Below are 25,853 nucleotides of genomic sequence, written 5' to 3' on the forward strand. Positions count from 1 at the left end.
TCTCCATATTAAGTTCACCTATTGTAACACAAAACATTATATTACATATTATATGTTAAAGATGTTCCTTTCACAAAACCCTTATAAAGAAGATCACTGAAAAGTAAACAACACACAGCTTCCTCTGTGAAAGAAATCAAAATTAAAAAAAGCATGCATTTGACAAAATTACTAAAACAAAAATTATAGTTGGAATGTTTTGGACCTATTTCTCTGAGGCTGCCAAATTGACTTAGGTTCATTTTTTTCCACAATTAGTGGCATTTGTGATGGCATCACTCTTCACTTATTATCAGGCAATTTTTACTCCTTTCCCTCGCCCTCCCCCTTTTACCAAATTCTTCTCTCTCAGTGATTATGCTCACGGAAAAATCTGCTTCAGAGCACCATCTGTGACTCATATTTCTGCAGTCTGTTAGGTACACTGTAACACACTGTTTACAAACCTCATGGAAGTGGGAGTAAATTGTGACATTTGTGAAACACTGCTACAATTTTGGTGGAATTTTTGTCCCACTGTGAAGCTGATGCAACTAAGTTTTCCTAAGTTTACCACAGTTGGCTTGAGGTAGTTTCTCAGCACCAATTGGAATCCCCAAACTGAGGCAAAAGCCAAACTATGGTGGTGATACTGGCTGTAAAGCTGTTTAATACTTTTTTGGAGTTGTCCTGGACTTGATTTTGGAGGGAGTTGAGCACATGTTTGTGCAATGTGAATTAGTAAAATAGGGAGTATCCTAAGAGGTTTGTAACTAAGAAGATGGCGATCAGCAGTTCTGTAGACATTTTGAAGATTCTACTCAATGTCCACAGGAATGAGAGTTTTTGGTGTCAGATCTTTGTAAAGGGAGGGTATTAACTGACTGGATGAGGCTACAGTCAAAAAGTAGTTTTGGTCTTGTGGGATTAAACTGCATTATCTGTGATGATCCAGTGAAAATCAAAAGTGTTTATTTTGAATTGACTGACTGGTTCCCATAACTTTTAACAATAAACCAGAGATTTTGCTCCTGAGAATTACAACACTATTATGTGAGCCACTAATAAGCATCTATGCCATATGGGACGTACAGATGGGAGGTGATAAGTAGCATTTTTTCTTCTGCTCCTGTGGTTAAGTCTGTGAGATTTACTGAGAGTGCTACAGGATTCATATTAATGGAATAAGATTTGTAACTATTTAACCTCACAGCACAAGTCAAAATGATGCTGGCAAAACACATCTAAAAACAATTTAACAAGTGGAAGAGAGTTGGAAATTGATCCAATTCCTCTGATGAATACTTCATTCACTAATGCTGGCACACACACATTGTATAGCAAACTCACATATCCCACATCTCCTCTGGTACATATAGAAACTTCCTTTGCAACCAAGTTGAGGAGTGAACATTTTAAAACACTATAAAAAGACCATACAAATTCATGAAAATATACACACTCTAATAAAATTTGAGATATAGAGAGCATGCAAGGTTTGTGATAGAACAGCCACTTTTTCACATAAAAAAAGCGTAAAAAGACCAGTTTTGTAGTCCATACAAAGGTTTTCAACTACAGGAATGAACTGTCAACTCTTTTAGACTTTCTTATCTCCTTTGGAAATTCAAGTTAATTATTTTCTGACCAGTACAAAGAAAGGACTGGACTGAAGCTGATCAATACAATACAAGTGAAGTTGTATGATGTTTCTCCAGTCAATATATATTAAAAAAAAAAAAAAAAAAAAAAAAAAAAAAAGCTTTCACAATTAGGCATTGTGCTTCATAATGTTCATATTTAAACCTTCACCTTAAGCTGATATACTTGACATAATGTAGAGTTATTATACAGTTAACATATAGAGACATTACACAAGTCAGCAACATTATGTCACATGGGAATGAACAATTCTACATTGGTACTTTCTCAAACCTGCAACTCCTGGGTGGAAATGGTGAAAGATTCCGTCTGACCAGATTCAACAGTATGATTCACTGATTGACAGAAAACTGTTTGTGGCTTCAACAGAGCAAAGTTCCCCTAAATAATGAAGTAATTAAAGGTTGAAAAAATTCAAATTTTCAATATTTCATGATCCCAACATAACAAAGCATTTAGTCCCTTTGTTACTTCCACACTCAGTATAAGTGCTATTTTGTATATTAAGAATTTATATTAAAATATGTTAATCTGATAAAATCATTTCTTTTTTAAGTCTTGTTTAAGTCTGTTTGGTCTCTCAACTTTCTTGCATTGATTTCATGAACTACAACATAAAAATATACATAAAACAACGAGTTACAAGTACCTAATCTTACATTTTTAACAAGGAACATAAATTATTACAAAAGTAACTGGTAAGTACAGACTATTATGACTTACTGATTTCCTGCTTACAACAACAATGAAAGTTTTGGTATTTTGCATCACAGAAGTCAAGATATTCCCAGCAGGAATATGTTAAGTCTTAATTATGATGCATCACATTTATAAAACACAAAAGTTAAAATAACATGAGCAAAAACACACAACTTTGTACTATTGTTTTGCATTTCAGAAACTGCAGAAAGAGTATTTCTTACTGTTTAAGTGAAAATGTATGAAAATTCTAATAAAAATAACGATCAGTTTTGTTTAAGTACCACTTAGTAAAACAGTGACATACATACAGACTGACATAAAACACATCATACAGACATTTCCCTTCAACATACTATGTTGTGCTCCAACATGAAAGACTTGTTGGCCTCACAAAAATCAGCTAGCAGCAATTTCACGCAGAGGAACATCAGCAATATTGGTTTCTTCTTCTATAGGTGAACTATATTTTGCTTTCACCCTGTTTAAAAGTTTTGGCCCAGATATATAAATAGCAACAGCTCCAGTAGGAGCAGTTAACAAAATCGATAGCACAGCAACGGTTAGCAACTTTGATGCTAAATCTTCTGAAGCATCTCCTCTTTTTCTTGCTATATCTAGAGCTACAGGTCCAAGAGCAGCCTGAAAAGTGAAAAGTAACACATTCAGAAACCTTCAACATATTCAAGAGAGGAGGTATGAAACATTAACAATTTGTGAAAAATTTAATGATAGTTGTTAAACGTGTTGTGAGCCACCTTTGCCATAGCATAAGACTTTTTTTTAAATTACAGGACAAGTCATTGACCTAAGGGCATTAAGCTGAGTGTTAGGCAATAGGCTTGGTGCATAAGTCGGTAGCATTTTTGATTTGCATGTTGGTATTCTGACTACTATGGGTCTATTTATCAATTGTCACTTTTTATTTGTATTAGCTTGGTGCATACGTCAGTAGTGCTTGTAATTAGCATGTTGGTATCTGGTTGCTAAGGATCTATTTATCAATTGTCATTTTTTATTTGTAGTTTGCTGTTTGAGTTTACATACAGTTATTTTGTCATTTGGAGATATGAGTGGATCAGTGGACCCTAGTAAATGGCGTGCCAACTGGGGAAATCGGAACATTTCTTCTGTTTGAGTTCAACAGAGGGGAGACAGCTGCTAAGGCAGCCAGAAACATTTTCACTGTGTATGGGGATAACACCACTGGACAGAGCATGACAAGAAAATTATTTTCACTCTTTATGGAGAATCTTTTTGACATCAGTGGCACACACCACATTCAGGAAGGGCTTCAAATTGAAGAAGATCATTAGTATGCGCATTACGGTTTGGTTTAGCAATGAAGCCCACTTTCATCTGGATGGGTTCGTAAGTAAGCTGACTCTCATAAGCTAATGAAACTTCTTGCATATGTGCACACAAGCAAAAATACAACCTTTCTCTACATGACAGTTTCAAAGACTAACCAAGAACAGTAATTACAACAATTCTGATGCAAGGATATTACTCTTTGACTCTTTCTGATACAGCCATTTGATATTAACAAACGAGACTTAAGCTTAATAATAAATTTAGATTGTGTCATATCAAGAATCCAACCTAGATCCCTGTCTACTGCAGCAAGTACTCACCCATGTGCACAATTTAAGCATTCTTCTTGGCCTAATTCAAAGCTAAGCACTGAGCAGGCTCTTCTTAATGCTAGGGGGCTATTATCTCCTTTCCAACACCAGTTTACGAAAAAGACATTCTCCTATTAACATAAGTAATGCTGATTCAGATCTTAGCACAAAGAAGAGATACTCCAGCAAGAAATTTCAAACCGGGCAAGCAAGGTATTAAGAAGAGCATTTGTGAAGTTCGGAAAACTGCAAAGAGATAATGGCAAAATCAAATCTGGTAGTTTTGGCTAGCTCATTTGGTGACAGTATTGCCTACCAAATGTAAGGTTCCATGTTGAAGTCCCAGGCTGGCACAGAGATTTAATCTACCACGCCTTAAATCAGTCCATGAAGCTTGTCTCTAAGACTCAACTGAAAGATGTTAACTGAAATATGCCAGCTGAAAGAAGTTAAAAGACATGCTTCAGCATTCTAGTAACACCCTAAAGTACAAAGCAACATACTGTATGTCCAAAATCAGAACATTGCATCTGAAATAGCATTTACAAGAAATAAAGCAGCATTTACCTTTTCAAAGGTGGAACTTCTGACAGTTTTAAGCACAGCAATGAATAACTTTTAAACAGAATGATGGGGATTTTATATATTTTTCCTACATGGAATGTTTCCCGGAAACATTCCACGTGGGAAAAATACAGGGTGATTCAAAAAGAATACCACAACTTTAGGAATTTAAAACTCTGCAACGACAAAAGGCAGAGCTAAGCACTATCTGTCGGTGAATTAAGGGAGCTATAAAGTTTCATTTAGTTGTACATTTGTTCGCTTGAGGCGCTGTTGACTAGGCGTCAGCGTCAGTTGATGCTAAGATAGCGACCGCTCAACAGAAAGCTTTTTGTGTTATTGAGTACGGCAGAAGTGAATCGACGACAGTTGTTCAGCGTGCATTTCGAACGAAGTATGGTGTTAAACCTCCTGATAGGTGGTGTATTAAACGTTGGTATAAACAGTTTACAGAGAATGGGTGTTTGCGCAAAGGGAAAAGTTCTGGACGGCCGAGAACGAGTGATGAAAATGTAGCACGCATCCAGCAAGCATTTGTTCGCAGCCCAGGAAAATCGACTCGCAGAGCTAGCAGAGAGCTGCAAATTTCACAATCAACTGTATGGAGAGTCCTACGAAAAAGGTTAGTTATGAAACCTGAACGTCAACTACCCGAGGCGATGGATCGGCCGCCAGGCAGCCCGTGACAGAGCACTTCATCACTGGCCTCCAAGAAGCCCTGATCTTCCCCTGCGATTTTTTCTTATGGGGGTATGTTAAGGATATGGTGTTTCGGCCACCTCTCCCAGCCACCATTGATGATTTGAAACGAGAAATAACAGCAGCTATCCAAACTGTTACGCCTGATATGCTACAGAGAGTGTGGAACGAGTTGGAGTATCGGGTTGATATTGCTCGTGTGTCTGGAGGGGGCCATATTGAACATCTCTGAACTTGTTTTTGAGTGAAAAAAAAAAACCTTTTTAAATACTCTTTGTAATGATGTATAACAGAAGGTTATATTATGTTTCTTTCATTAAATACACATTTTTAAAGTTGTGGTATTCTTTTTGAATCACCCTGTATATCTAAAAACACAGATGATGTGACTTACCGAACGAAAGTGCTGGCAGGTCGATAGACACACAAACAAACACACAAAATTCAAGCTTTCGCAACAAACTGTTGCCTCGTCAGGAAAGAGGGAAGGAGAGGGAAAGACGAAAGGATGTGGGTTTTAAGGGAGAGGGTAAGGAGTCATTCCAATCCCAGGAGCGGAAAGACTTACCTTAGGGGGCAAAAAGGAAAAAAGGACAGGTATACACATATCCATCTGCACATACACAGACACCAAGTGTGTCTGTGTATGTGCGGATGGATATGTGTGTGTGCGCACGAGTGTATACCTGTCCTTTTTTCCTTTTTTCCCCCTAAGGTAAGTCTTTCCGCTCCTGGGATTGGAATGACTCCTTACCCTCTCCCTTAAAACCCACATCCTTTCATCTTTCCCTCTCCTTCCCTCTTTCCTGATGAGGCAACAGTTTGTTGCGAAAGCTTGAATTTTGTGTGTATGTTTGTGTGTCTATCGACCTGCCAGCACTTTCGTTCGGTAAGTCACATCATCTGTTTTTTTAGATATATATATAACAAAGATGATGTGACTTACCAAACGAAGCACTGGCAGGTCGATAGACACACAAACTAACACAAACAAACACAATATTGCCTCATCAGGAAAGAGGGAAGGAGAGGGAAAGACGAAAGGATGTAGGTTTTAAGGGAGAGGGTCAGGAGTCATTCCAATCCCGGGAGCGGAAAGACTTATCTTAGGGGGGAAAAAAGGACAGGTATACACTCGCACACACACACATATCCATCCACACATATACAGACACAAGCACACATATTTAAAGACAAAGAGTTTGGGCAGAGATGTCAGTCGAGGCGGAAGTGCAGAGGCAAAGATGTTGTTGAATGACAGGTGAGGTATGAGTGGCAGCAACTTGAAATTAGCGGAGATTGAGGCCTGGTGGGTAACGGGAAGAGAGGATATATTGAAGAGCAAGTTCCCATCTCCGGAGTTCGGATAGGTTGGTGTTAGTGGGAAGTATCCAGATAACCCGGACGGTGTAACACTGTGCCAAGATGTGCTGGCCGTGCACCAAGGCATGTTTAGCCACAGGGTGATCCTCATTACCAACAAACACTGTCTGCCTGTGTCCATTCATGCGAATGGACAGTTTGTTGCTGGTCATTCCCACATAGAATGAGTCACAGTGTAGGCAGGTCAGTTGGTAAATCACATGGGTGCTTTCACACGTGGCTCTGCCTTTGATTGTGTACACCTTCCAGGTTACAGGACTGGAGTAGGTGGTGGTGGGAGGGTGCATGGGACAGGTTTTACACCGGGGGCAGTTACAAGGGTAGGAGCCAGAGGGTGGGAAGGTGGTTTGGGGATTTCATAGGGATGAATTAAGAGGTTACGAAGGTTAGGTGGACGGCGGAAAGACACTCTTGGTGGAGTGGGGAGGATTTCATGAAGGATGGATCTCATTTCAGGTATCTTTGACGAGGGCTGTTTGGTTGAATCTGGGAGTGGGGCTGAAGGGATCCATCCTTCATGAAATCCTCCCCACTCCACCAAGAGTGTCTTTCCGCCGTCCACCTAACCTTTGTAACCTCTTAGTTCATCCCTATGAAATCCCCAAACCACCTTCCCACCCTCTGGCTCCTACCCTTGTAACCACCCCCGGTGTAAAACCTGTCCCATGCACCCTCCCACCACCACCTACTCCAGTCCTGTAACCCGGAAGGTGTACACAATCAAAGGCAGAGCCACGTGTGAAAGCACCCACGTGATCTACCAACTGACCTGCCTACACTGTGATGCATTCTATGTGGGAATGACCAGCAACAAACTGTCCATTCGCATGAATGGACACAGGCAGACAGTGTTTGTTGGTAATGAGGATCACCCTGTGGCTAAACATGCCTTGGTGCACGGCCAGCACATCTTGGCACAGTGTTACACCGTCCGGGTTATCTGGATACTTCCCACTAACACCAACCTATCCGAACTCCGGAGATGGGAACTTGCTCTTCAATATATCCTCTCTTCCCGTTATCCACCAGGCCTCAATCTCCGCTAATTTCAAGTTGCCGCCACTCATACCTCACCTGTCATTCAACATCTTTGCCTCTGCACTTCTGCCTCGACTGACATCTCTGCCCAAACTCTTTGTCTTTAAATATGTCTGCTTGTGTCTGTATATGTGTGGATGGATATGTGTGTGTGTGCGAGTGTATACCCGTCCTTTTTTCCCCCTAAGGTAAGTCTTTCCGCTCCCGGGATTGGAATGACTCCTTACCCTCTCCCTTAAAACCCACATCCTTTCGTCTTTCTCCCTCTTTCCTGATGAGGCAACAGTTTGTTGTGAAAGCTTGAATTCTGTGTGTATGTTTGTGTGTCTGTCGACCTGCCAGCACTTTCATTTGGTAGGTCACATCATCGTTGTTTTTAGAGATATATATATATATAAGAAGAAAGCTAATTAGCTGTTTCACTCAAAATAAAATTCTTTCCATAGCTTTTTATGCCTGACAACAAGAAATCATTTTAAAAATTGTTGTACAAGTTACCAAAAACACTCTTTGATGGTTTTCACTGTCTCTTCAACATTTATATTTCCCAAAAACTGCATATCTAAATCCACACTCATCTTAAACCTCCAACAAAATGTCCTAAAAAAAAAAACGGTTGTTAGAATGTTACTATTACTATGCCGTTTTGCGTTGGTACTATTATTTTAGCTCTGTTTACTAAATTTTAGCAAGTTTATGTTCAGTTTGCCACTGTCTTCTGAATTATAATGTTGTTAAGTGCTTGGGTGCATAATCAAATGAAGAACCACCACCCGGCACAAAATTTCTTTATTAACGACTACTGGTGTTGATCCACCCTGCATATCACCCTCAGGTCTGGCCCCACAAGAAGTAGTTTGTCAAAAATGGCATGAATGTAATAAAATTACTTTTCTGTCATTCAAACCACTGTTGCCAAACTGCACCTTGCATGGCTAGACCTGAAGATGATCTGCACAACAGACCAAAACTAGTAGTCCTTAATGAAAGAAATTGAGATATGTGCAGTTGTTTTTAGTTTGTTGTAACAACTGAGATCATGGTACCTAACACATGGCATCAATTATGCTTGGGTAAAGTAATGATCTTAATGATAGAACATGCCATTATCTTGAATAAAACCCATACACTTCTTTTTCTTATTCTGTACATGCAAAGATAAATATAACTTCTGGAAGCAAATGTCTTTTCCAGACATTTCAAATCCATTGGCACACTTTCCCTATCACATAGTCCTCACTATGTGCATCAGCAGAATGAGATAAAAAAATTTTCTGTCCTGGATGATGCCAGCTCATTGCTGATAGATACAAAACGGTGAGAGTGAGTTTTCTGTATATCCTACATCCCAAGGTGCTCTCGGGTTTAATCTGGATGTGGACATCCAAAGAAGGTTACGCTATTGCAATCCAGTATTATTACAAGCAGAGTACACATTACTCAAGTAAAAGAACACTCAAATGACTATTAAATTGGTACATGGGAACAAACAGGACTTCATTTTTTTTCTTCTCTATCGGTCAGATTTTGTAGTCAGTATTAAAGATGGAGCAGAAGCTCAGATCAGGGAAGGATAGAGAGGCACCTGACCAATGCCCTTTCAGAGAAACCATCCCAGCATTTGCTTTTGGTGATATAAAGAAGTCACAGAAAACTTAAATTTGGGTAGCAGAAAGAGGATTTCAATGGCCATCCTCACAGACATGAATCCAATGTGACGAATCTGTGCCAATAGCTCACAGACACATTAAACAGCATCTAACAAGCAATTCAGCAGCAGTCAGTTGGTGAAGTTAGATTGTTACATTGCTGCATCAAAATCCTCTGATTATCTCGGAAAGCACTTTGTGCTTTAGCACTTTTATTTGTTATAACTGCTTTACTCCATCCATGAAACTGGTTCTATTGGTATTTAATTGCACTTTAATTCATTCTTAATCATTGCAGATCATTACTTTTTCTTTCAGACATATTTATTTTCATACTGCATCAGTTCATTTTGGTTAAAATAGCACAAACCCTTCAAAAACCAAAAATCAGGAGATTCAGATTTAAAAATCAGGAAGAACCACTGATCAAAAATTGCAGCTGATTTTCAGTGTAATCCTGAGAAAAAGATGATAGTCTTTCTCTTGTCATGCCACGAAGCTTTATAGCAACCATAAAAACAAATAAAAGCACTAGAACTGTCAAAAATGTCAGTTCCATACCCACATATCCATCCGCACATACACAGACACAAGCAGACATTTGGCCTTTACAAACGTCTGCTTGTGTCTGTGTATGTGCGAGTGTATACCTGTCCTTTTTTCCCCCTAAGGTAAGTCTTTCCGCTCCCGGGATTGGAATGACTCCTCACCCTCTCCCTTAAAACCCACATCCTTTCGTCTTTCCCTCTCCTTCCCTCTTTCCTGATGAGGCAACAGTTTGTTGCGAAAGCTTGAATTTCGTGTGTATGTTTGTGTGTCTATCGACCTGCCAGCACTTTCGTTCGGTAAGTCACATCGTCTGTGTTTTTAGATATACTTTTCCCACGTGGAATGTTTCCCTCTGTTATATAAATATCAAGTAGCATTGAAATGATCACACAAACATTTACAGCACCCCACTTGTTACAGATGAAGTAGAAGCTTCTTCAATAGGAGTAATAGAATAGTAGCTATATCATAGCATCTAAGTTTTCTTTACTCACATCTGGAACAGCAACACCACTGGTACATTTCAATGTACATATTTTTAAGCATATGACTGCAGTTTTTCTCTGATTTACAGAGGTTCCTCTGCTTTATGACTAAAGATTCCACATTATTCATTGATTTCTTAAGCCTATTTCTGCTATTTTCTTACGTCATCTAATTCCTCAATATTTACCTAATGACAGCTCTGCCGCCAGCCGGTGTGGCTGTGCGGTTCTAGGCGCTTCAGTCTGGAACCGCGTGACCGCTACGGTCGCAGATTCGAATCCTGCCTCGGGCATGGATGTGTGTGATGTCCTTAGGTTGGTTAGGTTTAAGTAGGTCTAAGTTCTAGGGGTTGATGACCTCAGCCGTTAAGTCCCATAGTGCTCAGAGCCACAGCTCTGCCTCTACTTCCTGTTCTATTCATTGTGGAAAAAATGTTGTGTAATTTTTATACATGTGTAACTAAATTCACAGTCATGTAATATTCTTAATCCAAAGAGGCTGCTAGAGAAATTTCTTTCCTTTCTACATATTATCTTTTCACACATTATTGATAGGAAACAACTGTAATCTTGCCTATGAGTCCTTTTTCATTCTACCTCATATCTTTCCAGCAACACCTTGTCACTGGCCTTAAATATTTCCCCTATCTTGACATGGAAAAGAGAGTGACCTTCTGGTATGATAAATTTAGTGTAGTCACAATTATGATAAGAGAGTAAACTTGTATCAATTTAATCTCCAACTGCAAGTATACAACTGTCGCATCATGTCAACACTGGATCAGAACTTACACTGAGTGTAATGGATCTTCCACTATTCCCTGTAAGTACAGTAATACGAAATAAAGACAAATGTCAACCAAAGTTCTCACATTATGTTAACTTACTTGAACTGTTGCCTTTGGTAGCCACGCTATGGCAACAAAAAGCTGCTCCTTCAGGGTCAGTGCTCCTCCTAGAGTTGCAATGCAGCTAGCACATACACGAACCTGAAACATGAAAAAATAAAAATGTCACTTACTGTGAATCTATATTCAGTTTACCTGTAGATATATAACTGAGTTATGCAGCAATGAATAACAACTCTGATTATATAATAGCTATTTAAATTGGTTTCTATTACTTACATACATAGATCAATCCCAACAACAAACTAAGATCAGTATTTAATGTCCCGTCAACAACAAGCTCATTAGAATCGGAGGACAAACTTGGATTGTTTGAAGGATGGGAAAGAAAATTGACCATGCCCTCTCAAATGAACCACCCCGACATTTGCCTTAAGTAATTTAGGAAAATCACAGAAAACATAAATCTGGATGGCAGGGTGGGGATTTGAACTCATGATCATCTTGAATGCATGTCCAGTGTACTAACCAGTGCACCACCTCATTTGGTTTCCAACAACAAAAGAGCATTGATGAAGAAAATCACTGGCTCTTACATAAGAAGTCAACATTTAAGCAAAGTGAAGGATAACCAAGGAATGAAATAAAGTATGTTTATGTGATATGTTGTCATCTACTGCTGGATACAGACCATCTCTAGACCTTCTGTACTTATAGTCCTTAGCTATATGCATCCATGTTACTCATATTTGTTTTCAGATGTCATGTATTCAGCTTCCACTAAGCCCTCACCTTGAGCTTCTCTTGTGTCTTGGAATCCAGTAAAGAAATCATTGCTCCATTTATGGTCCATTTGCCTGTCATTGTGTTATTTACCTCCAGTTTATTTTCGTTACAGTCATAATTACTGCTTTCACTCCAGTATGTTCACTGATGCACTTGTATTCTCTCTCTCTCTCTCTCTCTCTCTCTCTCTCTCTCTCTCTCTCCCCACTGCTCAGTAAGCTATCATTGACATCCCCCCCCCTTTTTTTCGTTTTTTTACAGTGCACATAGTAACTCACATGTAGAATAAGAAGACTGCCCAGACATTTTTCCAACCTATGAGTTAGCAACCAAATAGTGTTCACAATTCAATTCACTGAAAGGGCATACCTGTATTGTGTATTTTGGGCAGTCTGTGCAGGACATATTTAGTTTGCAAACAAGGTCTGAAGGTCCCATTTTTTTAGTCATTTGGTCCCAAGAAGGGCCATTTGCTAGTGTTTGATTGCCTACGTTAACCTGCATACTTGTAGCTATAAAGTGCAGTAAAGGTCTGGCTTCTGAGGAACTCTAGTTCATGTAGACCCAGGGTCTAAATGCAGTATTTTACTGCAGATGCGAGCTTAGTTGTACATATAAGCTCTTGGAGAGACTTATTTACAGCAAGTTAGTGGATGTATTTTAGAACTCATTCCAATAGAACCAGAGGGATTTAGACCTCACTGAAGCTGCAACAACCAAGAACTAGCTATGAAAACTTTCTTATGTGCCTATTTCCAAAAGAAACCAAAAACATTTGTGGCCTTAATCAATCTTATGGCAGCATTGACCATCCAGCGGGAAGAAATGATTTGCAAATTTCTAAAAATAATTAAATGCCAAACAAAAGCATGTCTTAATATGATAAGCAATCAATACTTTCTGGTTTGTTTGGGTGAAAATAGAAGCTCAATAAGGCAACTAAATAATAGCCTGCCACAGGGGTCAGTTCTAGGCCCTCTCCTGTTCAGCCTTTATATTTCTGACCTTCCAAAAACATCTTCAAGGAAATTTTGCTATGCGGACAATATCATGCTGACTTGTCAATCAAAAGAGCTCAGTCAGTCAGAGGGAAGGACTCAGCAGCCCTTAAGTCATATTTAAAAAAATTGAGACTGAAGCCCTGTACCAGCAACAGCAAGATTTGCCTGCTTCACCTCAACAAAGAAACAAGCTAACACTGAGCTCGAGGTGCAATTTGATGGCAATATTCTCCATCACAACAAGTGCCCCAAGTATCTTGGCATCATACTCAGCTGCACCCTATCTTTTAAAAAACATCTGGAAAACACATCAGCCAAGACAAAGAAAAACAAAAAAACAAAAACAAAACAAAATGCAAAACATCATTCAGAGGCTGAGTGGCACAACCTGGGGGTTTGAATGGAGACTGTGTTCGTTGGCTCTTGAACTGGTTTTTTCAGCTGCAGAGTATAGTGCTTCAGTGTGACGTAATAGTTGTCATACCAGCCTCATTGATGCACAGCTCAATAACATGATGCGCATCACCACTTGTACAATCTGATCAACTCCTGTCTACTGGCTTCCCTTACTATGCAATATCTTCCCACCACAGATTCACAGAACAGAAACCCTGCTTACAGATTAGCACTATATACAAGTGAATATATATGCTGAACAGCTGGCTACAAATATGACCAAAGCAAGAGGTCTCTGGAACAATAATTGTCAGCACATCGGAAATTACCAAGAACGGGAATGGTTCGAGACATATAACTGTGATATTGTGGGTGCAAACCTGACAGAAAACTGAAGGTCAAATTAAATACCACTCTGACTCACTCTATAATGGGGTATTGTGTGGGAGTCTCTGGGTTGTGATTGTGGTGCACTGAAACAATCTATCAGACATATAAGAGAGGAGTGCATCCTAAGATGCTATAAGGCCACATGGAATGATTTTACGAATGCTAGTGTCACAGCGGTGAAATGGATTAGAAACCTATGTTTTAATATTTAGTCATGTTATTTTTGTTTTATGCAATAACATCATTACACACTATAAATATACTGCATTCCTGTGCCATACAGACAATGAATCATGATAATATACTGTATATGAGATTTAGGCACCTGAAGGAAAATATTCTTAATTAGAACTTCTTCCAGCAATGACTGCTTCAGAATCTCTGACATCTTTATCATTATTCTTGATGTCAGGTCCAGTGGCAATGTCAAACAGGTGTCCTCGAACATCAGTCAATTTCTGCACTGCAGTCACCTTGTTTCAGTTGCTGTGTAGCCTGTGTCAGCTGGCGTCATCATGGTTATAAGATGACTACAGAATAGGTGGAGTTTACCAAGTTCAACCCCAGATCATTAAGACAAAAAGGAATCAATGACATTACCTGCCAGTGGATGTTGATTTAAATCAATGGGGAAAGTTTAAAATTTGTACCAGACCTGAATTCAAACTCAGATCCTATGCTTACTACACAGATGCACTGACCACTACGCCATCTGGACACTGTGGTCGTTGCATCTGCACAGACTACCCTAGCATGCCTCCCATTGGGCTCAAATTTACTGTTGTAGTGCCCCTTGCACATTATCTTCATTACTCATGGCATTTTGCTGATTTCCATGAGAATTTGATCTTGGTATGCATTCGCACTGAAGTGATTAATTGGTCATCGTTGCCTTAATTATATATTTGGTGTCTGCCCTTCCAGACATGTTTGCATTTTGAAAACATTGATTTGTGATAAAATTCATATGTATACTCATTGGGCAACTTGCAAACAACCTGATCAGCACTACTTAATTTTTCGCGCACAGAAGGGAATTCTCTGTGGTTTCAGTGTGAAATCAATTCCTTTCTTAAGAGCCGAGCTGGCACCCACATCAATATCTCTCCCTGTCATGTTGACGGAGGTACATTCTACTGATATTTGTTCTCCACTATGTTGTTGTTACAGCTGGCTGAATTTCCCTTTCAGTTTTTCTGTAGTCCTCTATGATGACCTCAATTATGTAATGATAGCCATGTTGATCCTGTCACAATATAATTGTGTGCAGGACTCAGCTACAGGTGGGAACCAACTCCTGTGGCTGTTTCAGTCTAGCTGCTTCTTGGCAAAATGATCCTCTGCTGCAGCAGGGCAAAACTGACACAATGAAAGCTACCACTCTACAGAAGTGTCGGCGTGATGACTTACCACAACTAACACAGAATAATTTTCTCATCATGATGACGGTATAGCATGAAGGCCAGGAAGCATCACACAAATAGCCAGCTTAATCTGCAGTTCGCTTTAAGGTATTTTTACAAACAGAAATTCCATATTGCCAACAATATATCCAGGCAATGTTGCTAGGCACACAACAAGCAGCCACATGTCAACAACATTACTAACCACTGTTGCCTGGCAGTGTTTGCAGCTAGACATTTCTGGGCCAGATGTGTTAACACAGGCCACTTTACTGCTGCAAAATAGATGAAAGAAAACTATTGGAAGTGAGAGCAGCTCTCTTGCTTTTGAATTCCACTGGGAGGGGGGGGGGGGGGGGGAGGGAGGGAGGGAGGGAGAGAGAGAGAGAGAGAGAGATAGATAGAGAGAGAGAGAGAGGGGGGGGGGTGGAAAAATAAACTGGCCTTTGTAGATGCATTATTTTTTTTCTTTTCGAAGTAAGTTAACTGCTTCCAAAACTCCAACTGGTGAAGTGATGCCTCTTCTGAAATGCTAAGTCAGGATTTTGAATTTATAAAAGCAACTGGTTAGATAACTGGTAATGGCAACAACGATAAGAAAGTCTGTATACCAGTTTACAAACAGACTGGTGATCACTCTTCAGGTTTTGGCTACTGCTGGGTCATACAGAAGCTTGATGTACTACTTCTGAGTGGACTTCTTACCAATATGACACTTGGTACCAGACATCTGCTACACTTTGGTGGCAGGACTCAAGAAATTAATGAAGTCTGAAATAAAAATCAAATTTTTTTCCTAATGTCTTATTGTGGTTCACCGGTACAACCGAGATGCTCATACAGTCATATAGAAATTATGTAAAGAGTCCAGTGAGTGGAATTTTTTAACCCTTTCAAACTGTAATCTGATTAAACATACCATGTATTATACTCAGTGGGTCTTCTTTTTTTTTGTGGGAAAAGTCCAAGATTTTGACAGCACTTGTAAGGGAGACATTACATACTGTGCCACAAACATCCTCTTTCCTTATATTTGAAACATCCCTTACTGAAAAAATTTTGAGACAGCAAAACTATTAGAACTTTTTACACTGTCATGCATATATGATAGAAATATATGTCAGTAGACTGCATGGTCTACATAATCCACAAGCCAAATATCCTCTGATGCTTTTTAAAACTCTAAGATGCTAAGTTAACATTTAACTTTAAGTTCCCAATTGGTACCTCAGTTGCGGAACATGATTTACAGCATCATTCATAGACGCATCAAACTTTTCTCTGATCTATTTTATGTGTTACTTTTAAACAAATCATTTTATAAAAGATTTGACCTTCTTTCCTAATTTTTTTTATTTATTTTAGTATTTTGTCCATAACACGAAATATAACATATGCAAATATCAATAAGTATTCTATTATTAATCTATATTTATATATAGAGGGGAAATGGTATTAGCAAAAATCTCAAAAAGTTCTTGGCTAATTCATTTCAAATTTTTATATGATGTTCTAATAAACATTCGGAAAATCCAGAATGGAATAATGGCAGCATTATGAGAACAACAGATTGCTACTGACCATATACAGGATGTGTTGAGTTGCAGACAGGCACAACCGAAGGACTGCTAAACATATGACCTTTTGGCCAAAAGGCTGTCTTCTAAAGAAAACACCACACACATTCAATGCAAGCATAGGTCAAACACACATGACCACTGACTCTGGCCTCACAGATAATGTTCATGTGTGTTTGAGTTATACTTCCATGAATGTGTGTGTGTGTGTGTTGTCTACTTTATACGAAGGCCTTTTAGTCGAAACCTCACATGTTTAGCAGTCTTTTTATTGTGACTGTCTATGACTCAACTTATCCTCTGTATGCTGAATATCAATCTACCCTATTCATAATACTGCTAACAAGCATTTGAAAATACACAGGCTATATCTTTTTGAAACAACTATGTACACGTTTTCAGTTAAACCTGATTGTGAGAAGGGAAATGGCATTCTGTGCCGTGAAAATGTGTTTTTTCATTTTACTTCTCACTAATGGTATGAAGTGAAACTGTAAAGAATTTAAAACCATTAGACAAATTGTTTCCCGTACATATATTGTTTCTCTGTACATATAACTTTAAACCAAAATTGTACACACAACAATGTGCTGTTTTGCTTTCTTCCTTGTAGTTGGGCTTATCAGAAAACCTGTATATTAGAAAAGTTCTATTGATGCATTATGGGCTTATGATTAGAATACTACTACGCAATCTCAGTCCTTCAAGACTCGATAATGGTAAATTAATACTGCGAGACATAATGTCATAAAAGCTTGTATTCTCACCGGTTCAGTAGCTGTTGAGCTCACTCTCATGCCCCATATACCAGTGACCCCAACCAATTTACCCATTTATTTTAAGTAACTCCAATTCCCAGTTAGTGTTTTGTTTGCAGTAACAATAAACAAGGTCAAGGTCAAGGTCAGACGTTCAAGTAGTTTGGAATTGATTTATGATCAGAATGTTTTTAGCATGGTTAAATGTATGTTGCCCTTTCACAAACTGTTAGTTCAGAAAACCATGACATACTTCTACCATCATTCTGAAATTTTGTAACTGTATTGTCCGCAAAAAATTTAAAAACCTCAAAAACAATAACACCCAAAATCAAATACATAGGAGTCTTTTTCATTCAAATTCTACACGATTTATTATAACTTTGAGTTTCACACCTTCAAAGAGAGGGAAGTGGCAGCAAACAGCCAAAATTTATGTCCTGACACAATTTCAAGGGATATCCCACATTTGGATGTATATCCCATTCCTGTACATATTTAGCAATTGCAAAGCATTGTTGGGTTGCCCTCTAAGATCATATAGATCAAGAGAAACAAGGGAAATTCTAATTTATGCTGTGATGTGGGAGAAAAAGCAAGGCACTGCCATTCTGGCCACAGATGGGTCAATTGGGACCAACTGACAGCTGTGTCATACTCAGCCAATGGCAAAATTTGGTGCAGTTTGGAGGGACAAGAGGGGTGAAAAACTGCTCTCTCTACCACTCTCGTTCAAGTAGCTCCTCAACCCACATCATAAGGCTGAGTGAACCTTGATCCAGTCCTCCCACCAATGAAAAATACTTGGAAACACTGGGAATAAAACCTGGGTCCCCCACATGTCAGTCAGCCACACCGATGACTCAGGTGTGGAGAGGGGCTGCTGCAATTTGACATCTATTTTATTTTCCCCACATGAAAGAAAGACTTCACAATTTATTTTTGACAGTGAAATATCACACCACCATAACATTTTATTTATAACATTTTATTCACAGAAAAGCTATGTCTTTAAGAGATGAATTTTTTGAAACTTCATTTACATAGTTAGCAGTGGCTGTTCGTGAAATATTTCAATTTTCCCTCAAATCACTAATTAACTTTTTCTTAATTACAGTAATTACTTTCAAGCAAATAAACCCTTTACTGCAGAACTAGATCTCACACTGGTCAATTTCCTACCCCATTTGTCCCTTTCCCACTTTTCGTTTGGCTATGAAAATTCGGACAAATATTCATTCTTAAATTTACAGGACATCTTGTTTTTGCTCCACTCACGCATTTGAATAAATGCTTTCATTGTATATGTTACTTCCTACACACACACACACACACACACACACACACACACATGCAAATGCAACTCACAAACACATGACCACTGTCTGACAATATTGTAGCCAGCAAACAAAACTCATGCCCCTTGTTCACATGTCAGCTTTTGAACTGAAGCAAAATAATTTTGTTTCACCATTCAGATTATGTGACTTGGCACTGCAGCACTGTTGGTGTGAAAAAATGGAATTAAGGCTGAGAGCAGGGTGAAAATATTTACAGACAGTGACTGGGATAGAGACAGCCTGACCAACCAAAATATTCTCCACCCCTCTAGGAAAGCACTGGCAATACTTTGGCTGTACCTCAGCAACTGCAACAGCCTGCTCTGTCAGTAATATTGCCAGGCCATACCACATGATTGCCTTGTATTACAGTAAGGTTGGTGGCAAAATAATTGCAACCACACTTTGCAGTAAAATATGGTCCATGCAAACATGTATTTAGATGTTTAATCCTGTGCAATGTTTCCTCACTACAAGGGTATGTAACAGATGACTCTAAGGTTCTGTGGCAGTATGAACTCATAATAATCAGAAAGAGCTGTCTTGGTGCACCATGTGATTAAAATCCCATGAGCTTTAGCTTCTTTTGATCTAGTGTGCACTCTTATTTCCAAATGTGTTCTCAAAATTGACATATCTGATTTTCTGGAATTAGGATAAGTTATTTTTCTTATTTATGGTTACTAAGTTTAGTTGAGTGGGACAGACAAATGTAAGTGCAAGGAAGATAACTTTAAAAAAATCATAGGGTAACAGAAGAAATACTTCAAACTGATCCGTGAAAGAAGGAAGTACAAAAATATTGAAGGAAAGACACAAACACATCAATAAAATTCACTTAGAGATGTAATAAGTATGAAGTACAGGAAAGCCAGTATGAAATGGCTAAAGTAAAGATGCGAAGATATTGAAAAGAAAATAATCACTGGAGTCACTGATTCAGTATTTAAAAAAGTCAAACCAAACTTCAGTGGAATTAAACACAAAGCCATCAACATTAAGAGTGCAAGACGAATTCCACTGTTAAATGCAGAGGAGACACTGGATCAGCAGAAAGAGTACATTGTCCAGGGGATGAACTGTCTGATGACTTGAGAGAAGAAGAAATGAGAGTCAGTATGGAAGACAGAAGGGATCCAGATTAGAGTCAGAGTTTAACAGAACTTTGGAAGACTTGTGATCAAATGAGGCAGAAGGTATAAACATAATTTCCTTGGAATTTGTGAAAGCATTAGGGAAAATAGCAACCAAACTACTATTCAATTTGGTGCACAGAATCTATGAGACACACCATCAGACTTTCAGAAAAATATCATCCACACAATTCCAAAGATAGCAATGGTAAAGAAGTTTGAGAGTTACTGCACAATCTGCTTAACAGCTCATGGACCCAAATTGCTGACAAGAACAACTTAGAGAAGAATGGAAAAGAAAACTGATGATCTGTTGGATGTCAATCAATGCAATTTTTGATATTCTTTTAAAATCACTTTCTCAATTTCATTTAAATATTTTTTACTTTAAAGTCACAATGTAGCCAAAACAAGCCAACCCTGACAAATAAGTGTTTTCAAGTTAAATAAAAAGTGCCTTCCAAGCATAAAGAAAAATATTGTACATGTATTCACTTACAGTATAAAAAATATAGTGAGGAAAAACTTAACAGCAGCAGTAAATAATTTATATTAAAGCATCTGTGAATCATTCACTTGTCCATACATAGTTTTCATACTCACCAAAAGGCCTACAAAAAGAACACCCATTCCACGTAGCACAGTGCCACCATCTAGCTGACTTATGAGAATTTCAGTGCCAATAAGTCCAAACAGTATGGGTTGAAATATTTCCCATATGACTGAAAATATATTGGAAACTGGATTCTGAAAAATAAGCCACATAAAGGACCATACCTAAGCTCACATACCATTTTTTCATTTTTTTTTTTTTTTTTTCAGTAGCAGGTAGAATCTACCACACTGGTGAAAGTTACTGTACTGACAAAATAATGAAATTATGACAAATCACATACTTAACTGCTACATGTTAGTAGCCTTATAGACACTACACAATTATGACAGAAAATACATAAAATTTACATTAATTAACGTATTCTGTTGACAGTTTCGGTGTAGAATTGACATGTCTCAAAACAAAAAGGGTCTAACTATTTTAGAGCATGTCAAAGACAAAATGCTTCACAGATATCACCACCACACTGATTTATTTCCATAATATCATTTTTGTAAGAGCAATTAGATCAGTTTCAACATTTTATGATCAAATCCATCTTTCAGTCAATCATATCAGTGCAAACTCATAACAGGAATCTAGTGATCATGATAGCTGTCAACAGCAATTACATTTAGAAAAGAGATTACATTAGATATACTGTTTGCTACATAGGTCCATAATAGGGAGATCCTCAAGAATGTAGAACTTTTCATTAAACATGAATACATAATACGAATTTTTTAAAAAAAGGGAGAGAGAGATAATGAAGGCTTTTCCATCCATCCCAAGTGAAAGAGTCTTCATAGATGTAGAGTAAGTCCAACAATTCTTAAGCATATTTTTATTTAATAAGCAATAACAAACCTTTCACAAAATAACATACTGTACACTGAGGTGCATAAGATAATTCTTAGGCAATGCAGCCATCATGTAGCATCCCATAGAAAAATAATGTACAAGATTTATTTCACAGTTCCTGGAATATTAAATTTGTGTGACAGAACAGGACTCGTAACTGGAACCATTGCCTTTTGTGGGAAAGTGCTGTGAAATTAGTTATTTTTCCAACTTGAAAGGTTACGAGCAGGAAGCCATCTTCACAAAAATGTTCACATAATACGAATACTGTTGGTCAAAAACATCTTAGATACATCATCCGCTATAGAACAATAACAGCAGTATTATTTTGAGTGATAAACGCTTATTTTTCTCTTTGGACAGTGAGATCAATGGCCTAAGAACATCAAGCCACAGACTTCTCTGACCACCATAAGATGGAGTAAGAAGGCTGTCTGTGGGTTGAACTACTGTCTGTAAATCATTATAACTTTGGATCAAGCAGTGCTACACTTAAAACTCTTGCTGATATCATGCTCTGTTCTGTTTAGCTGTGATCTGGGAATTTCTTGTCATTATTTCTTTGGACTTGGTAGCTGATACGACTCTGCCATGACTACAGACTTTCATGGTGGCTCTTTAGGCTGGCTATCCATTATATTTACTATGTCAAAGCACAGAGGGATGCTAACAGATTTCAATGTATTTTGGTGTTGTGATGTGTTACATGCAAAGACCAAGAACTTATCAAAATGTGAATATAATAATATTCTTTAACTCAAGGGAATAACTGCCTCCTGTCTGTAGAAAGGCCATTTATGAATTACTAGTCCCACACATTCTTTAATATTCTACAAGCGTGCTAACAGCAATATGAAAAGGATAGATTGTTAATCACCACATACCAGTAGAGATGTTGAATTCAGAAGCACAATGAAAAATACTGCTAAAATATTAATCTTATTGGTTAAGTCCTTCTTTTGAGGTAGAAAGCAAACACACAGATTCACACAAGCACAACTCACATACATCTACATCTACATCTATACTCTGTAAGCCACCTTGTAGTGTGTGGTGAAGGGTACTTTGCGTTCCATTGTCACTTGCCCCTCTTTCCTGTTTCAGTTGAGAATAGTTCACAAGACGAATGATTGCAAGAAAGCCCCTGTGTGGGCTCAAATTAAACTCTCTAATTTTGTCTTCATAGTCTTTTTGTGAGATATGTGTAGGAAGAAGCATTGTACTTGTCGACTCTTCTAGGAACATATCCTCTCAGAACTTTTACCAGTAAACCATACTGTGATACAGAATGCCTCTCTTGCAACATCTGACAGTGGAATTGGTTGATCATCTCTGTGACATATTCATGCTTACTAAATGAACCTGTAGTGAAATGTGCAGCTCTTCCTTGAATCTTCTCTATTCCCTCTATCTATCCCATCTGGTACAGATCCCGTACTGATGAGAAATATTCAAGTATTGGTCAAATGAGGGTTTTGTAAGTTACCTCTTTTGTTGATGGCCTAAAGTTCCTCAGGATTCTTCTGATGAATCTCAGGCTGCCATCTGCCTTTCCTGCAATTACTTTTATGTGGTCATTCCATTTTCAATTGCTCTTTAAGCATAGTCTAGATATTTTATGGAAGAAACTGCTTCCAGTGATTGTTCTGCAATCATTTAGTCACTTATGAAGAGATCTTTCTGGGTATGTATATGCAATTTATTACATTTGTTTTAGCCATGTATGGAAGTGAAACATGGACGATAACCAGTTTGGACAAGAAGAGAATAGAAGCTTTCGAAATGTGGTGCTACAGAAGAATGCTGAAGATAAGGTGGGTAGATCACGTAACTAATGAGGAGGTATTGAATAGGATTGGGGAGAAGAGAAGTTTGTGGCACAACTTGACTAGAAGAAGGGATCGGTTGGTAGGACATGTTTTGAGGCATCAAGGGATCACAAATTTAGCATTGGAGGGCAGCGTGGAGGGTAAAAATCGTAGAGGGAGACCAGGAGATGAATACACTAAGCAGATTCAGAAGGATGTAGGTTGCAGTAGGTACTGGGAGATGAAGAAGCTTGCACAGGATAGAGTAGCATGGAGAGCTGCATCAAACCAGTCTCAGGACTGAAGACCACAACAACAACAACATGTTGAAGGTCAATTGCCACTTTCTGCAACAAGCATCAACCCTCTGCAGGTCTTCCTGCATTTCTCTATAATTTTCTAGCATTGCAATTTCTTTGTATACAATAGCATCATCTATGAAAATCCTCAAGGAACTTCTAATGTTGTCTGCTACATCATTTATATCTTGTGGAAAGTAATGGACCCACTGAAGTATGCCTGAAGTCATTTTTACGTCTGAAAAGTTTTCTCCATTGACAATAACATGCTGTCTTCAGTTTGCTAGAAACGCTTAAATCCAATCACACAATTGGTTTTGATAATCCACAGGCTTATATTTTGTTCATTTGTTGGCAATACGGGAGTGTATCAAATGCCTTATAGAAGTCTAGGAACACAGCATCGGGGCACTGGTATCTGCCACCTCATGGGTCTCGTGGACAAACAAGGCAAGCTGGGCCTCATACAATCATTGCTTTTGGAACCCATATTGATTCCTATTGAGGAGATTTTCAATCTCAAAAGGGTCACAATACACAAGCATAAAACATGTTAGCAAATTCTACAACTGACTGATGTCAGAGATATAGGCCTGCAGCTTTGAGCATCTGTTCAAAGACACTTACTGAAAATGGGAATGACCTGTGCTATCTCTCCATCATCGGAACACTTCACACCTCCAAAGACTTACGATATACTGCTGCTAGAAAGGAGCAAGTTCTTTCGCATGCTCTATGTAGAATTGTACTGATATCTCATCGGGTCCAGTGGCCTTCCCCCTATTTAATGATTTCAGTCATTCTTCTATCCCATGGTGACTTATTTTGACATCAGCCATTTTGTCATTTATGTGATGATGTAATGGAGCCACTATAATCTGATCTTCCTCTCTCAAACAGTTTTGGACAAAGATGTTTGATATTTTGGCCTTTTTGTGTTGTCCTCTGTCTCAATGCAATTATGGTCCCAAGTGCCTGAACAGATGGCTTCAATCAATTTACTTATATAACATAAGACCAAAACTTCTTAGAACTTTCTGTGTAGCCAGTAGACAGAATTCTACTTTCAAATTTGTTGAACATTTCATGAATGACTCTCTTTATGCTTACTTTTCATTTGATTTTTGTGTGTGAGGCTTTGGCTATGTTTAAATTTGCAGTGGAGCACTCTTTGTTTTTGTAGCTACTTTCTAACACCACTGTTGAACCATGGCTGGTCTTTTTCATCCCTCACAACTTGGTTCACACATACCAGCCTAAAGCACTAATGCCCTTGAACTTTGTCCATGGAGACTCAACATTGTTAGTGCCAGAGATGAAATTTTCGTACTGGCCACTTAGGTAATCTGAAATCTGCTTCTTGTCACTCTTGTTACACAGAAAGATCTTCCTATTTATGGCTGTATTCAGTCATGCTGTAACAGCCTTATGATCACTGGTTCCCTGCTCTGAGCTAACTATGTCAAAAAGTTCTGGTCTGTTTGTCATCAGCAGGTTTAAGCTGTTGCCTTCATGTGTTGGTTCTCTGATTAACTGCTCAAGGTAATTTTTGGATAAGGCCAGTCTCCAAGTGCTGGAGTCCGACAAGTCTGGCTCCAGCAGCCAGAGATGGTGGTCATGTGTGTGCGAGTTGTGATTGTCAGAATGTACATGAAGTTTCTATTTCAGAAGAAAGACTGTATCCAAAAGCTTAATATTTTAGGAATCTTTTTCATTGTGCCAGTCTGGGCTACAATGCCACCTCTGTGTGGTGAGTAACAATCTATCCTTCCATATTGTTGGAATAGGAATTAAAATTGAAGGAGAAGAAATATAAACTTTGAGGTTCGCCGATGACATTGTAATTCTGTCAGAGACAGTAAAGGACTTGGAAGGGCAGTTGAACAGAATGGACAGTATCTTGAAAGAATGATATCAGATGAACACTTAAAGTAGATTCTTAAAATAGTAAATGAGTTTTTCTATTTGGACAGCAAAATAACTGATGATGGCTGAAGTGGAGAGGTTATAAACTGTACACTGGCAATGGCAAGAAAAGTGTTTCTGAAGAAGAGAAATTTGTTAACATCGAATACAGATTTTAGTGTTATGAAGTATTTTCTCGAGGAATTTGTCTGGAGTGTAGCCTTATATGAAACTGAAACATGGATGACAAACAGTTTAGACAAGAAGAGAATAGATGCTTTTGATATGTGGTGGTACAGAAGATTGCAGAAGATGAGATGGGTAGATGACTTAACTAATGACGAGGTACTTAATGCAATGGGGAGAAAAGAAATTTGTGGCACAACTTGACTAGAATATGGGATCGTTTGATAGTACACAT

General features: G+C 38.4%; 1 protein-coding gene across 1 annotated transcript in view; it reads right to left on the reverse strand.

Moving 5' to 3' along the window:
• Positions 1 to 1,719: 1,719 nt before the first annotated feature.
• LOC126236897 (sodium/hydrogen exchanger 9B2-like) overlaps positions 1,720 to 25,853 on the reverse strand; it is a 99,699-nt gene continuing 75,565 nt past the window's right edge. Inside the window, exons 8-10 of the mRNA XM_049946540.1 lie at positions 20,568 to 20,711; positions 11,220 to 11,321; positions 1,720 to 2,982 (exon numbers count right to left, since the gene is read on the reverse strand). Of these exons, the coding sequence (XP_049802497.1) occupies positions 2,740 to 2,982; positions 11,220 to 11,321; positions 20,568 to 20,711 (489 nt within the window). The 3' untranslated portion in view covers positions 1,720 to 2,739. The remainder of the gene's footprint in view (positions 2,983 to 11,219; positions 11,322 to 20,567; positions 20,712 to 25,853) is intronic.

This window comes from Schistocerca nitens, chromosome 2 (genome assembly GCF_023898315.1).
Source record: "Schistocerca nitens isolate TAMUIC-IGC-003100 chromosome 2, iqSchNite1.1, whole genome shotgun sequence".
In the NCBI taxonomy this organism is placed as follows: Eukaryota; Metazoa; Arthropoda; class Insecta; order Orthoptera; family Acrididae; genus Schistocerca; species Schistocerca nitens.